The sequence below is a fragment of the Dromaius novaehollandiae genome, chromosome 4, assembly GCF_036370855.1.
Source record: "Dromaius novaehollandiae isolate bDroNov1 chromosome 4, bDroNov1.hap1, whole genome shotgun sequence".
Taxonomy (NCBI): domain Eukaryota; kingdom Metazoa; phylum Chordata; class Aves; order Casuariiformes; family Dromaiidae; genus Dromaius; species Dromaius novaehollandiae.
Window position 1 is genome coordinate 78,605,370 of NC_088101.1, and position 16,347 is coordinate 78,621,716.

At 40.6% G+C, this 16,347-nt stretch overlaps 1 protein-coding gene across 3 annotated transcripts in view; it reads left to right on the plus strand.

Moving 5' to 3' along the window:
* Positions 1 to 15,175, plus strand: part of MXD4 (MAX dimerization protein 4) — a 40,274-nt gene extending 25,099 nt beyond the window's left edge. For all 3 annotated transcript variants that reach the window (XM_026112692.2, XM_026112693.2, XM_026112694.2), the window contains exons 4-6: positions 8,071 to 8,185; positions 11,292 to 11,451; positions 12,411 to 15,175. In XM_026112692.2, coding sequence (XP_025968477.1) covers positions 8,071 to 8,185; positions 11,292 to 11,451; positions 12,411 to 12,559 — 424 coding nt within the window. In that variant the 3' untranslated portion in view covers positions 12,560 to 15,175. The remainder of the gene's footprint in view (positions 1 to 8,070; positions 8,186 to 11,291; positions 11,452 to 12,410) is intronic.
* The last annotated feature ends 1,172 nt before the right edge of the window (positions 15,176 to 16,347 follow it).

Here is a 16,347-nt window from a genome sequence, read left to right on the forward strand (position 1 = left end):
TTGAGGCATTCAGCTGTAAGCAAATATTTCACACATCTCGTAGCAATCAGAATGTGCAAGTGCGGCACACCGGGTGCCTTGCCATGGTACAGTGCTTCAGTACTAAGAGGTTTTCTTCCCTTTTCGCTAAAGTACATTTGTTGTGTAGTTGAAATAGGTTGTGCAGCTTGAGTATGAGTTAGAGCCTGTTTTGAAAAAAATACTATTTATTATATATTATTTATTATACTATATATTATACTCCTTTGTAGAGTAAAAGTATTGAAATTCTGACTGACAGATATGGAAAAGACAGGATTTAAAACTTTAATGGAGGTTATTATCTTTCATTGTATTTCATCTCTTTCCTAAGATACACTAAATTCTGTCTGGACCATTAATTAATTGGTTTATTTGGAACCATTTTGATATGATTGAATTTCTGTGATTTTATAAGACCGAAGTCTTATGTATAATCTCTTTAAATGCCTTTGTAAACAAATGTATTCTGGTACAGAATGTATTCTGGTACAGAATCTTCTTTGCCAGCTTACAAAAAGCATTGTAGAGCTGTAAATATAACATTCCTGATACTTCTTTTAAGGAAAAGTGTTAGCTTAAAGAAGAGTGAGGCATATATGCCTAAGCACTTTTTCCAGGCAGACTGGGATATGTAGTTACATGTGTACCTGCGCTGTAGATATGAACAAGCTATTCCAGAGTATACAAAATAATACGAAAGCATTTCATACTCGGTACCATTAAAGCCTTTTCCATCAAAACTCTGTCACCACTCAGAGTGTGGCTGTGCATAAAAGAGCGAGCGGTAGCCACTAGAAAGGTCTCGACTTGCCATACCAAACTGTGTCCTTCAGCATAAGAAAGAGCTGCCGGCGCAGTCGAAAGGCGGGCAAAGTTCCTGTTTATGGTTTTAACCTTTGTGACAGGTGAATCCGGAAGTCGTGATGGGGGAGTTTGTAACTGCTGGTCTGCATTTTTTTAAAACTTAGAAATAATGGTAAGAATGTAAATAATCATGCTGTCTGTATTTGTCACGTCCACTGCATGTCATGAAGGATCCTGAGCCGCCGTATTTGCTGATTCGCTGTGACTAAAACGCTAGTGCTCCCCGGTCGCAGGTATTTGCATTTCATAAATAAAACTGTGAACAGTCTTCCTGTAAGAACAAGAGCATGTTATGACTACAGTTAACTTACTTCTGTATTCTATGCTGAATTTCAGAACCAGTAGGGAGGCAAAATGAGCTTTTTTTAGAGAGAAAAAACAAACACTGCTTATTTCTGGGGTCTCTGACCTAGGGTTATGGGCTCAGCCCAAAACTCTTTGGTTCAGAATGTACTTTGAGAACGTTTGGTTCCAGAAGTGAATTTTTGGTTAGAAACGCCTCTCTGACTTCATCCGGTGAACATTATTAATCCAGATTGCATTGTCATTTGGCAACAACGAACAATCAGTGACTGCTCTATACTTAAACCTTGGTGCATTAGCTTCCATTTCATTGCTCAGCACCAGGACTGGGATATGTTAAATGTGGGAAAAAATGTGAAACAGAGAAGAAGGAATTCAAATTGCTTTGGTAACTGCGTTCCATTTATAACAATATTGCCTCTTCAAGATTCGTTTCTAATTCTTTTCTTTGCATTACCTGTAATAGTTTTTAATTCTTTGAAGCAGGGGTTTTGTTAATTCTGATTCTGTGTGCTTTACATGTGAGGAAGGACAGAGTTGGGCCTTACAATAGGGTTTGAGGCTGCCTAATTTTTGCATTGAATTGATTAAAGCACAAAGATGGTGAATTTTTAATTTTGGTATCTGTTTCAAATATATCTGTTGTTCTCACAGTGCAGCTCCTAATGATTTCATTTTCAATGTGTTCAACCTACAGATGTCCTTTTCAGTATGTCACGAAGAATTAGTAGATGTAGCAATTGATTTAAGAGTATTTCAACCTCCTGTTTGCACAGTTAGTTTAGACGAATTTGGAACATTTGAAATACAGATAGATGTTCAGCCATGCAGGCATTCCTAGCATTGAAAGCATCCTGCAGAAGGACCAGTTTAAGGCCTTCTGGTGAGGCAGGTGTTCCTACGTGCCAATACACGCGTCAGCGATGCACTGTGGGGTGACAGGTACGTTGAACCGTGGGTGGTGAAGCAATATGGAGTAGACAGTTCCCGCTCTAGCCCAGCCAATCTCTGCTGGAGCCAACACAAAAAGAAATAGAGCACACGCAGTATAGTGGTACGGACGTTTTGTTGCTCTTTGCCTGTTTACTAGCTTTTCAAATCTTTGCTGCCCAACAGCTGGAGACACTGCATCTCAAAGAAGCCACCTGATATGGCCAAGGCAGCTCTGTCTTGTGCCTGGATAATTTAGGAGTGTTTAGGGTGTGAACACGATGGAGCTGTTTTAGGACAGATGGGACGACAAACTCTAGCAGTAAGAGTTGCTCCTTCCCGTTTACAGCTCTCCTTGGGTCAACAAGCGAGTGGGTGCAAGTGTGAAAGTTGCTCTTCTAACTTGGGAAGGCTGTGGACTGAGAGCTTAAGGAGGTAGAAGATGAACACCATCATGAATTTGCTTTGTATCTAGTGAGTCTTAGGCTCTTGCCCGTGATGGTAGAGAAACAGATGAGCATTGTCATTTTGATGCTAAAAGCCCTTCCTGCCAGTCATCCCTGGCAGTCAGCAGCAGAACGTCAACTGCTGGAGCTGTGGTTTACGGCCTTGGGAGCAGCTCGGAGGAAATGCTCATCCCATGCTACCTATCACGAACGTGTGGAAGGCTGTCAGCGGCACTCTTGGCATGGCTTTCCCCAGCCCGAGTGGTATGATTGACAAGCACACATTCCCAGCACAGTTGCCAGGGTTTCACATGAACAGGACAGGATTTTTCTCTGTCACCCTGTTTCTGTTATGAACGTCGGTGGTCATTTAATTTCACGTACGCCTGCCTGAGACATGCCATGCTGAGGACCGTGCAACTTGCTGTGCGTGTACATTTGCCGCAGGAAGCCTTTGCCTCTCCGGCTGGCCTTGTGCAGATCAGGGGGTTAAATGACGGATGCTCTTCTCTCCCCCCGATACTTGATAAGCCCTCTGGATTTTTACTTGTATGGTTTAGGAAACATAACTTGGCTGCCATCAAAAAACCGTGCAAATATTGCCTGAAGAGCTTCACAACCGTGTGCTCCTTGACTAGCTAATGGCTATTTCTAACTACTGGGTGGGATCTATTATAAAAACTGTGGACAGCCCCTGGGGAAAGACTGTAGGTGGATCAGGCCGCTCCGCAAAGCCAGCACTGTATTGCATCAGACTGGCACAGTTCTAAGTCATCGGTCCTTTGTTGGTAGGTGAGTGGGAGCAATCTTGTGAGTCGAATGCTACAGCTTTACAAACAAACGTTTCTGTGACTGTATGAACCCTTGACTGGAAGGGATCTCTGAATGACTCTAGAATGTGTCTAGTCCAGTCTCTTGCTTCTAGTGGGACTGTTGCTGATGTTCAATCAAGTCAGCCGTGGCTTTGTCCAGCTAAATCTTGAAAAACCTCCAAGGACAGAACTTATACAGCCTTTCTAGTCAACTTCTTCCAGTGCTGCACTGCCACCCTACTAAAAACTTGTTTCCTGGTGTCCAGTCTGAACCTCCTAATTCACAGCCAGTGCCTCTTGTTACATTGCTCGGCCCTACTGAGAAGTATTTTGCTCCCATTGTAACTACCCTTTAATTAGTTGTAGGAATTTCTTGGAATTATTGTAGTTTCCTTAGAATGAAGGTTATCCAGTGTGAACAATGTGCTTTATTTCCTTCTCTGAGTCTTAATGTTGCCTTTCTTGGTGTGCTAAAATGGATTTTTGCATCTATGATTTCATACATATGGGGGACCTTATTGACCACTATTTAGCAGATTCATTTAATGCAAATTTGAAATTGGTTAGAGTCAAAAATTTTGATTTATTTTTGCATGACAGCCTCTTGGAGAAGTGGTGAACTGTAGTTCCTCCGGCCAGCACTGCCCCTGTCTTTTCACAGTCAAGCACTAGAGCAGGTTGGAGTCTCTAGACTAGAGTCAGTGGTCTCCAAATGAGCTTTTGGTGGATGTCCTTGTGCTACAGAGGAAATCCCTAACCATACTGTGTTGCTGCTTTGTTTTGTAACCTATGCCATGAGGTGAAAGGCCCCCGAGGCGGGTTTTGACTTCCCAGCAGAAACAGCTGGGAAATTGGTGGTTAATAATAACAAAGAGACCCCACGCACAGCCTACCAATCCCTCAAAACTTTGTGGTTCAGGATACATTTTGCTATCCCTTTTGAAATATGTGATAAGCATTGCCCGTTGCTGCATTCATGGGTTTAAAACCAGCTTACAGGAATTTCGGACGGTCGCCATTACCTTGGTTGTCAACAAGTCCCCTTCTCATTGATGTGAAAGTGATGAACCACCCAGTGCTTCTGAACATAGCCACTTAAGGGGAAGGTTTACCAAGTTTTTGGGGTTAATAATTCATTTTTATTAAACACCAGAATAGCTGTAGTACAGATTTATAGGGCCATATTGTGAGCTCACTTATGTGGAAACGCTGAAGTTCTGAAATTGCTTTATCTTGTAGCAGAAACGAAAACGCAGTGAATCCGAGCCAGGTCACACATCCTGCCCCTGCCTGTCTCAGGCAGAGCTGTACCAAAGCGCAGACTCCTGCGCTGCGCCCCAGGGCCTCGCTTCTGTGTCAGGGCTTGGGGATGCTGGTTTTTGAGGGCTTTTTTTGGATCCTTACCTCCTCTGGTAAAATCAGCTAGTAGCAGCAGCGAGGGATATTTCTGTGCATGCTTACGAGGTGAGAAAAGTGTGTGCTTTCCTAGGCACCACGTCAGCGGCCTGGCACGGTGCTGCGCCTGTGCAGCGGTCGGGTCCCGGGCCGGAGCAGAGCATCCTGCCATGCCTCGTGTGCGCGCTCCCTTACCCGTCGCCCTGGGACCAGCTGGTTCCTCGCTCATTTTCCAGGTAGAGTTTAAGGCGTGAACCGCAGATCCCTGAGCAGCGCAGGCCGTGATTACCTTAGCGATTGTCTTTGCCTCCTTGGATGGTTATAATCAGCCGAGGAGAGAAGGCTGTCAGTTCCCTGCGGTAAAAGAGGAATTACTGCTGGCAGATTCTGTATGTGACAATTTATCTGCTGTGAAGTTTGAGTCCCTCGTTCCTGTTGCTGAGAGCTGTTACCATAACATGCCTGAAATGTTTATTGCGTTCTTGCCTTTTTTTCTAGGACTTGCAAACTGAAAAACATGGGGGGCACATTGACTCTAGTGTCGTAGTAATTATGATGGTTTGTTCTTTTTTATGTTCACAGTCTATGCCACTGATGATGCCGTTGTGTTATGTGGATTAGCCACGGAAATGTGCCTGTATTCATGCAAAGATGGATGTGCCTGTGCTGTGAAATCTTTCACAGTTTCATAGATACTGAGTAAACGAATGACAAAGTCCCATTGTAAAAAGGATAAAGGTAGAACAGGCCCTTTAGTTGCTGTATTTATTACATTTAGTGCTATCAATTATTAGTGCTGAGAATAATTTTAAACAATTTTTAATGTATTTAGCTTTTTAAAATTCTTTATATTGATGAATTAAAATAGTCTTATTTGCTTCAGTCACGTGTTCTTCGTGGCACTTCCGTAAAGTACTGTTTTACTTGGTTTGCACAGAACAGAAAAGTATTAATGCTTTAAAAAGACACACAGCTGTTGTCCACTGCAGCTTGGTAATATTGCTGTTAATTCTCCAGCTGATGGTAATGAAGTATACTAAAACCTTATTTTGTCCCCTGTGGTAAGCAGACTTTCTTCAAACATTAACAGAAGGAAGATAAATTGAGTATGTAGTCTGGCTTTATTAATGTTTCTCAGGATTAATATTAGAAACATCTCAGATTAACAGTTCTGCATACTCTTTATAATGCTTTTAATTACTGCAAGCATATTGATTATTGCATGTTAATGTATTTAACTTTCTATTTTACTACTTAGGAACTATTTCCCGCTTCCTTGCCACATCCTCCTTTATCTTGTCTCCGCTTTCTCTGTCAGCTGTCTAAATAGAGTCGCATCCAAGTTGTGCTGAGTGACGCAGACGGTTGCGTGCATGTTTAGAGGCCATTTAAAAACCAAAAAGATTAATTGAATTTAGTCCCTGAAGCAAAATTATTATTTAAACACAAAAGCAGCCAGGTAGCTGTTAGGGGCTACAGATACAGAAATAGAAATGTACCTGTTCTCTGCATTAATACCTGTAGTCCCTAATGCTGGTACTTCACCTTTTGGATCTGTTTTAAGAAGCCATGTCTGTCCCAGTTGAAGTCAGCAAGCTGAGCACCGCTTTGCAGTCTGAGGGGCTACTCGTGGGAATATTTACCCCAGACTTTGTTGTTGGTAGTGGTTTAAAAATAGATGATTAAGTTTAGAGCTTTGTATTAAAAAAAAAAAAAAACCCTAGGCCTAAACAAAGCATGTCAGCAGTTTCTCTCAAGACGCACATTTTCAGCAATCCTCCTTTTTCTAAGTGGCTTAAAGAAAGAATTGACAATTTTACAGAAATTCTCTTTGAATTCATACCTAACACATTGCTGACTTACAGGCAGTCACAAATGAACTTGTGAGTGTGTAGTCATAGCATTACAGTGCTGTATTTTAATTAGATTTTATTTTGCTGTGGGTTTTTTTTCCCCATTAATTCTCAGGCTGTTTTCACATTACACTAATCATTCCAATTACATATCTATAATTTGTCATTCCATGTGTATTAAATTATCTTAAGCTGCATTTCAAATACAGATGCTGAACCGATTGTTCTGAACTGACTGCTCACAGGGAGAAATAAGTTCATTCTGGACCAGAGGCATGTAATTTCCTGCAAAGTTTGTTTGCAAGAATGGACTATTTTAGAATATTAGAATTTAGAATATATTTAGACTATTTTGCAGGAGTAGAATATGTCTGCAAGAAAAGAATATTACAGATGTTGCTCATGTTGTTTTGTATCTATTTCATGGTAAAAATGAAGGGTAATTTCCTGTGGATTCCTGTTCAATATTATGCATAAAGTAGGAGGGATTTTCTTTGGGTTTTAATTGTAGAAATATACTCACAGAATGTTCTTTTGTTTGTCACAGCCTTGTTTTGGATAGATGAAATTAACTGTTTCATAGGCCATTCTGTCTCTTTTGCCAGCTTCTTTCTCAAAGAAATACAGAAGGTCTAAAAATCGAAAAGGAAGCATCACTTTGTAGAAATGTCACTTTGTTTATCTTCTTTTTACTGGTGGATTTAATGTTATTAATACAGCAGAGAGATGGCTGAGAGGAGGAGGAGCACTACTCACAAAGCAATACTGTAGCAAACAGGACCCAGCATAGCTGGAGCTATTTTTTCCTCTTTGGTGTTTAGAATAAACATTGTTCTGGCTGCACAATGGAAGGGGGAATGGCACCTTCCCCGCAGGGGACTGTGCACCGGTAGGCGGGAGGGGAGAGGGAGCCCAGACCTCCTGCTGGAATAATGCACAAGCCCGGCTGGAAGCAGCTCCGAGCCGCGGCTGAGGCAGGTGGCCGCCCTCGCCTTGCACAGCGGGAGCGCGCCGGCCACATCGGGCAGGGCCGGTTACGGCGAGCGGGGCACCGGGGTCCGCAGCCTCCTTCCTCCCAACCCCGGCAAATCTCTGCCTGGAGAAATCGCCGAGTTGGAGTGAAGTCCCAGCTTTCCCACCTCATGCAACCTTGGTCAGTTTATTCGCTCTCTCTGAACGTACTCCCCCTCTTCTATAGGTTGGGGATGACCAGACTGAGCAAACAGCTTCAAAATATAGATACGAAAATACTATATAAATGGGCCAAGGAGTATTACTGTATTTCAAGTGACCTTTTGGTCTGAAACTTTGCCAAAGGGAGGGGAAAGGAAGCCACTCTTGAATCAAGTTGTGCACAGAGATCCTGCAAACAGATGGTGTTTGCATATAGGCTATGCTATTTGAGGGTAACTTTACTACAACGCTCTTCATTTTTAATAATTTCAGGCGGGCTAAGCTCCGGCTATATTTGGAACAGCTAAAACAGCTTGTGCCTCTTGGGCCAGACAGCACCAGACACACTACTCTAAGTCTGTTGAAAAGAGCTAAGATGCATATCAAGGTAAAAATATTCATCCGTATTTTTATTTCTTTTAAAGCAGAATCTCCCAGAATGTGTATCCATTGAGAGGAAACAATATCTCACACAAAGTCCATATCCATATGTCCAATCTTCTGGATATATTGGCCCTTATTAAATGCAAGTATTTCAGCCACAGTATCAAGTTTAAGAGTTTTGAAATTTACTTTGTGGTCTCAGATATATAAAATGTTGGTGATTTCTGCTTAGTTATTAATGGTTTATCTTATATTTTACAAAAATAAAAGTATCATGGCTGTTGTTTGATTTATATATTTATTTTTTTTAAGACTGAGCCAACTAGCATTGTACTGCATTGATTTCAAGGTAAAAAGGCAGATCTATTCATGATCGAAATAACTAATGGAGTCGAAGGGATTATAGCTACTAGTTAGTCTGATCCCATCCCACATCTTGATGACTAGATCTTGGAGTGCTTGACAATCATTTAAAAGAAACCAAAAATAAAATGAAGTATCGTGATAGCTGCCACTTGCCTTGCTTGTTTCATTCATGTAGCATCTGAGCCAGAAGTTTAAAAAAGAAACAACCAACCAAACAAAAAACCCCTAAAACCTCACCTGTGATCAGGAGCAGTAGGGGCTGCACAGGTAGTACAAGGGGAATTTACCCTGAGGCCTCCTCTCTCCCTAAGATACCTTTGCTGCCATTTTCATTTAGGTAGTTTTCAAGGGAGGGGGCTATGTATGGAAATAGGACAACTGAGTATTTAAATGTCAAAGTTAAAAAACAAATTTCTGCTACAGTGTCCAGACTGTAATTATTCATCTGGCCTTTTTTCAATGTTCCAGGAAAATAGATCAAGAAAAATGAAGTGTCAAGAGAGGTTGAGCACTGCCAGTAATCTTGGAATATTTTTGAAAACAGCCTGCTGTTGTGCAGCATGAAGTTATCATTGCAATTGCAGGAATGGTATAATTCGTATGAAGTATTAGAGATGAATTTAATCAAAACCATTCTTGTCAATAAGTTTATTGAACTACTTCTTCAGCTCTTGTAAGCACATTTACTCCAGCTGGGCAACCCCTGTTTTTACCATTTGAGGTTTTGGTCTCTTGTTTATAATTCAGGCTAACATGCATGAAAGGCACTGCATGTGTTTTTTTGTCTTGGGCTGCACCCCTATCATGGGCTTATGCATACAAATTGGAAAGCTGTTTTTACAAGTGGAAGGTGTGAGAGATGAGCCATGTAGTTACCATTTCAGCTCCTGATATTAAAAAAAAAGAGAGGAAAAAAAGGAAGAGATTGTCTCTGAGTCCATTATGCACCATATCAAGTACTTAGTTTCCGAAAAATGAAACTGGAGTTTAGTTTTGTTTTTAAGTTTTTAACTGAACCTATCCTAACTGTACTGCCACTTAATTGCTTCTCTTCGTCAGGTCTAGAGGCCTTCCAGATAGCTAGCAGCACTTTCTCCAGGGCCGGGACCGCTACCATCCCCGTGCTGCCAGAGCCTGCTCACGCCTGCCCTGCGTTTCCAGAACAGGCAGTCACCTTAATTAGATCTGAACTTTTCACACACGCCCCCATGCACTGAAACTTGCCCTGAATGATTGGACAGTGTTCAGTCTCCTGAATGTGAATCATTGAGTCCATTCCTAAAATAGTTGTTAGAGTTGGGATTGTAGCCAGGAAAAAAAAGGAGAATCGGATCAATTGGGCATATTTGGTTAGTTGTGAATACAGAGGTACCAACCCCTTTTCTTATTACAACGTTGTGTATCTGTGTGCAGTGCATATCGAACTGATGTATTGCCTTGGAGAAGGCTTAAAATGAAGCTACAGAACTTAGGTTTCATTCAGCTGGGAAACTGCCCAGTTCAATAATGGCAATTTTTCACAAGATGAATACTTCTGCTTTCAGGGTTACATTGGAACAGCAAAATCTTTGCAATTGTTTGGCTTGTGGCTTGCTGTAACCCTCACACTCCTCTGCCCTCTAGAAAACCAAGCACAGGTTTGTTCAGGCAGTACGGAGGAGTTGGCAGCGACTGTGTCTACTCCCAGTAAATCTCCTGAAACTCAGTGGACAAGGAAGCACAGTTCAAAGAGAAATTTGCTCTTTCTTATAACTGCTTTTACTGCTAGAACCTGTAATTTACTGAATCAGACAAAAAAAAAACCCTGTTTGTTTTGCTACAAGGGTTTTTGCTTTTTACTTCCTGTTTGTGAACCCATTATCGTATTACACATTATACTTTCTTCCCCCGTGATATAGTCTGTTTCTGAAAATGGCTATCAGTGATTTGGAAAAGGGTTCAGTTGAAATCTTAAAAGCTATTTCTATTACCTTTGTATCAACAGTGCAGCACATCTTATGAGGAATGAGGTATTCTTTTTATTTCCAAAATTAATACCTTCTTTAATTCAGGCTGCAGGGGAAATTTCAGGCAGATAGTGCAAGGATCCTTTCACAGGCTATTTACTAAGAAATTTTTAATTAATACCACTGATTTTGTAGGAGGCTGTCATAGAATTATTATATTTGCTCCAGAGAAATTTTAGGAAAGAAAAATACAAAAACAAAGCAAATTGTTGTAAACACTTTCTACTTTATATAAGCGATACTGCAGTATTACTAATGAAGCACTTGAAATGGTAAAAATATATACAGCCTGTGGTATGAGGGAGGGCATTCAAGAGACTCCCAGTTGTTTCCTTGTAGTGATGTCTCTTATTTCACCTAAAGAAGCTTTACATTCTGACTGAAATGTGAGCTATTTTTATTTATCAAGGATGATGCCACTTTCGCCTGGCAAAATGTTTTAAATATTCTCCAGAACCAAGGCTAGAATAATTTGGTCTTAGCTGAGGAACTGTTACTAGGGGCAAAACAGTCTCTAATGGATTCCTTTTTTCTGTGTCTGTGTATTTTATTATGAGACAAATTCAGTTCTGACCTAGCCAGCTTAAATTCTACTGAATTTCTTAGAACTGTATTGATGAAGATTTTGCCTGATCATCAATTCCTGCCTTAAAATTACTGTTTATGAAAAAATCTTACATTACTTATGCTTTAACATTAGTAAAAACTCTTGGCTTATTAATTTTCTCTCCCTTTAAGAAATTGGAAGAACAGGACCGAAAAGCTCTAAATATTAAAGAACAATTACAGCGGGAGCACCGCTACCTCAAACGCAGATTGGAGCAGCTATCCGTGCAGGGCATGGAGCGTATCCGCACTGACAGTATGGGATCAACAATATCCACTGATTCCGAACAAGGTAATTGAACAAGGACTTCCAAAAGGCAGTTGCAAGAGCAGGAAGGAAAAGGGAAGTAGGGAAGGAAGAAAATACAAAAATATTATTTAGGGCTAAAATCAAGCTTTCGACAAAACCCAGAGAAAATTTTTCCATTAAGCAATCGGCAGAATAAAAACCTACTGCATCTTTTTTTATATTCTTTGCAAAACACTCTTTTTTCTGATCAGTTTTGATTTCTATACAGCTATTTATACTGCATGTGTTTTTGCCAGTTTTCTAAACAATTACCATTTCACGTTCAGAATTTTTAGTGTAATTATTGGTAAGGCTGGCATAATATTTTCTTCTTGGAAAAAAAGATTTCTTAATTTATTTGTGTGAATAAATTAATTCCACTTTACTGTGAATTTTTCAAATATTTTCTGAATAAACCAAGAGTTTTCTACATTTGGTTCCCATTTAACACAGAGCTTTTCAAGCTCCCCATCACCATTTCTTATTTTCTTATTTGCAGTTTTTCTGTAACTGAGAGCTCGCATGCACTGACTTTCAGGGTCTGTGGGAGATGAGTTGTCAGTCACGGCGCAATTGTTAATGGACAGATGGCTGCACCACAGTTGCTACTAGCTGGCACCTGTGTAGGTTGGAATTATCATGGACTCTGCTACAGTTTTATAGCCTTTGAGGTTTTTCTTTTTTTTAATCAAGTCTACGCACAGGTTGGAACAGTTCTGGGACAGCATTTGGTGTTGATGTCATGCTGTATATTTCTGTGCATGAGGACAGAAGGAATTTTAATTCTCAAGTGGACAACAGGATACTTTCCTCAGTTTCCTCAATTACTGTCCCATGTCTTATTATTTAAGAAAATGAAGTATGAGTCAGGTTTCACCTGATCTACCCAGGCAATGCTTGCCCCTGATAATTTGCTGTAACCACTGAATTTCTGAACATGTGCCTTCTTATGTTTTATTTAGAAGTAGACATTGAAGGAATGGAGTATACACCAGGTGAAATGGACAGTATTGGAAGTGCCAGTGATGCTGAAGACCACTACAGTTTGCAAAGCGGTTCGAGTGATGGAGGTTACACACATTCCCGCAGACTGAATGCCAGGCTCTCATAGTGCCTGAGTTACCACTCCAACTCAGGACCATCTGACTGAAGCACTTATATATGAAAATTCCAGAGGTGTCAACTGCCACTCTTCCGGGAAACCCCAACCACAGTACTCTGAAATGGAGGTTTCTTACCCACGGTTCCCTGCACTGTAACCACAATATCAGATATTGTAAATCATGGGTTTGCTGCAGAGAACTGTGGCTAGGTACAGTTGTGACTTAAAGCTAGCTTGATGTAGCCATACTGCAAATTAAGGAAAATAAAGTACATCATTCCATTCAAGAAGTATTAAATTCAAACTGTTGGAAGCATATGATGGCATAAGGAAGTTTGACAGTTCTTTGATTTTGCAGAAACATTTTCAGACATCGAAGAATAAAAGGAATCTACAAGGTGGTTAGTGATTCAAAGATATAAAAACTAAAACTACTTTTTCTCATGGTATTTTTTCATGAAAAAAACATTTTGAACGCTGTATGGCGGGCTGTATAGTATAAATTCTTTCAGCAGTTGTTGTTTGAGTGAAGCAGGCAGATAAATCTTCAAATCTCAGATGATCTTTAGAAAAGGTCATATTTACAAGTCACTACTGTACTTCAAAATGGGGGAAAAGCCAGCTCTAATAATGACTTCATGTGGGATGATCTCAACTTTCTTTTGCTTTTTTGTATTCAATATCCAACCAGCAGCAATTCATTCTGTCCATGTTAACAGGACTAGTAGAAAGCAACACTGCGGTTTTATCCTGTTACCGTGGAATGGATGATATTTGAAGCATTTCAGTGTTTTTGTTTGTTTGGGGTTTTTTGTGTTGTTTGAAGAATACAGACTCAAGTGATCCAGATTGTGATAATTAATCTTTCCTTGCAAGGAAATGAAATTACTGTTTGCTTGTATTTTTTTTTCCTATTTACAGATGTCAATACATTTTTATGGAAGGCATGGCTTAAAATTACAGTATTCAGCTAGAAGATAATTAATCTTTTTTTTCTTTTGCACACTATAATTGCATTTTCTATTCTTAAAAAAAGTGCAAAAAAATTAAAATGTATGCTGTAAAACAGCAAAGTTTATTTAGTACTCATCAAGCTGTTCAGAACATATTTACCCAAATTGTAGCAATACTATGAAGATGTATTTTAATACAACTTCTGCTTAGTGAAGTCATTAGAGCTTGGCTTGCCGGGTAAGAAAAATGGACCAGTCTTTGCATTATCTGTTTAAAGAAGGTCTTTTAAAAAAAAAGAAAAAAAAAAAAGAAAGAAAAAAAGAAAAAAAAAAGAAAAAAGCTATAAACACTTTTAGGGAAGTGATTTTAGCAAGTGTAGTCTATATTTCCTGTAAGAGATTTTGTATTATATTTTCCTAAGTGTTCTCATTTACTTGTATAGGGAGGGGAATGGTACAGACCCAGACCAGAGTCTCAGGGACTCTTCACCTTTGTCATATTGTGCCTTGGTGACCATTTATGTATGCCTCTCCTTCTCATTGTTAAAGGACAACTAAGCTTTGTTTCCTGCAAGACTCGCTGTTTGAATGGTCAGTTGTCCACCTTCTCACAAATGAAGTAGAGAGGTGTATTTATATCTTCACCCTCTCACAACTGATTCAGTCTGGCTTTAAGTAAAATCAGAAAATTAGGTGTTGGTACGAGGGTTAATTGTCTTTATACGAGCCCTCCCTTCAATTCTTCAGCGCCCAAATCTCTATTTTGTTAGCTTATAAAGTCAGGGTCTCTGTGAGACCAATGTTCAGTGGCTAGGGAAACACAAACGTACTGTGTGAAGCTATGGGATGTCCAAGTGTGGTGCCATTTTTAGCATTCAGATACAAGACCTCATGACATACTGACCATTATGATCAAAAACAAAGATTCAGTTGTTCTTTCAGCATTTGACATGTGTCCTCCCTTTGGCTCTTACAACACAGAGTAGAAATATGAATACATTTTGTGGCAGCTTACAGATCCTTGTTTGCACTCTCGCTTACTGCTTGGAACTTGCCAACAAGGAAAATGTATACTTTTAAGTTAAATAACCTAATTGATGGCCACCCCTACTTTGGCTTTGGGGAGGGGCCTAAGGTTATAAACTCTGGCAGCTGAATACAAAAACAATTAACCTTTTCTGTGATGCAGGTTTTGGTATTATGTTATATACACCTTGCATATTACTAAAATCCTCGTTGTTGGGGAAAGCACACAGCAATATACTCATTGTGTGTAGCTGACAAGCAGCAGAAATTACTAGCTCCTTTGGTGCATATGTAACTAATTTCCAAATCATGGAAAAAATTAAGAGTTTACTTTAACACGACTGTTAACAGGAAAAAAAAAAAAAGGCTAGTATATTGTTGCTGTTCATTTATTATATAATGAACACATTCATGAATTGTAAAGTGTTTCCTTTCATGACAAGCAGCTCTTGCACAGAACCTCCTAATGAAAAGAGATTTGAAACTTACAGAAGGAAAGACAAGATTTTAAATTGAACATTATTGTACCTTAGGTCAACCTGAAATTTTCCTTTTAAAGATGAATGTGCTAACTTAATGAGTTCTTCCACGCTGGGTATCCATGGCTTTGTAGATCTTATATTTTCAATAAAAATTACTCGAATAATCTTGAGTGGAAATGAAAAGGGTTTATTTGTTTTTACTTTTTTCCCAGTTACTACAGTGGGGACTATAATCACGGTAAAGAAAAAGATAACCCTATCGACTGTGTCATCCTCCCTTAAGCGCAGCCCAGTTTAATGTGGTATTTTCAGGCCCCCTTTCTCCCCATGGTACCGAAGGAGCCTGGTTGAAGTTGGTGGCACGCTGGTGCCGAGCGCAGGGTTTGGCCACTGCTGCGAGCGGCACCGTTCCCCTGGTGAAGCGCGGCAGCCCCGTCCCGCTCTCGCTGGCGGCAGCAGTGACAGTCAGGGTCCGAACAGTCCCTTGCAAATGGTTTTCACCATTCTCCTTAGCTACCTGTGACGGTAGTGCCCTGGGATGTGTCATCTAGGGATGAAAATAGTGGTCTATTTTTATTTTAAGCTGAGTATTTGTGTGCGTGCTTTGTGTGCGTGCATGCATTTGTGTGTGCGTGCCACTGTCTCTGTAATCATCACGTTACTGCGAAAAGCTTACTGCTTACTCTGAGATTAAATGCTACAGCTGCAGCGGCAGTTCTGCCATTTTGTGCCATGACCATGCTTTTAACAGGTGAGCATGTGTTACTTCTACGCTGATCTTTTTTTCCCTACAATTCCCACATGGGTAAAGACTGAGCAGAGAAAAGATGACAGGGCTAGATCTTTTCCTCTGCGGTAAAGCTTCCGGAGAGATGAAGTCATCAAGAAATGCTTTTTATGGAGACCTAGAGGTTTGGCCTGTTTCCTGTCCCGAGGAGAGGAGGAAGTGCGTTCCCCTGCACCACGCAGGTGTCGGCAGGACAGACGCCTGCTCCTGCTCCCGGGTCAGCTCTTCCTCTAGCTCCTCGGGAAGCGTACTGCGTGCACCCTCTGCCATCGCCCGCGGAGGCAGAGGAAGCGTGCCCAAAGCCCTTAACTCTTTCTCTGCGGATTCTCCGCTGCAATTAGGACAGTGACTATTCCTTCGCTCCCGTCCTGCCTCGGCCAAGCCCGTGTCCTCCCAAGCCCACTGAGGTCGGCTGATTTATCTTCCTGCAAGGGGAAGGTTTGGTGAGCAGAAGCTCTACAACACAGTCAGCCAAAGACCGGCTCCTGTACTGTGCAAAAACACCCCTCAGGCCAGTGGGAGTTTTATCAGACTAAAAAAGACATGAAA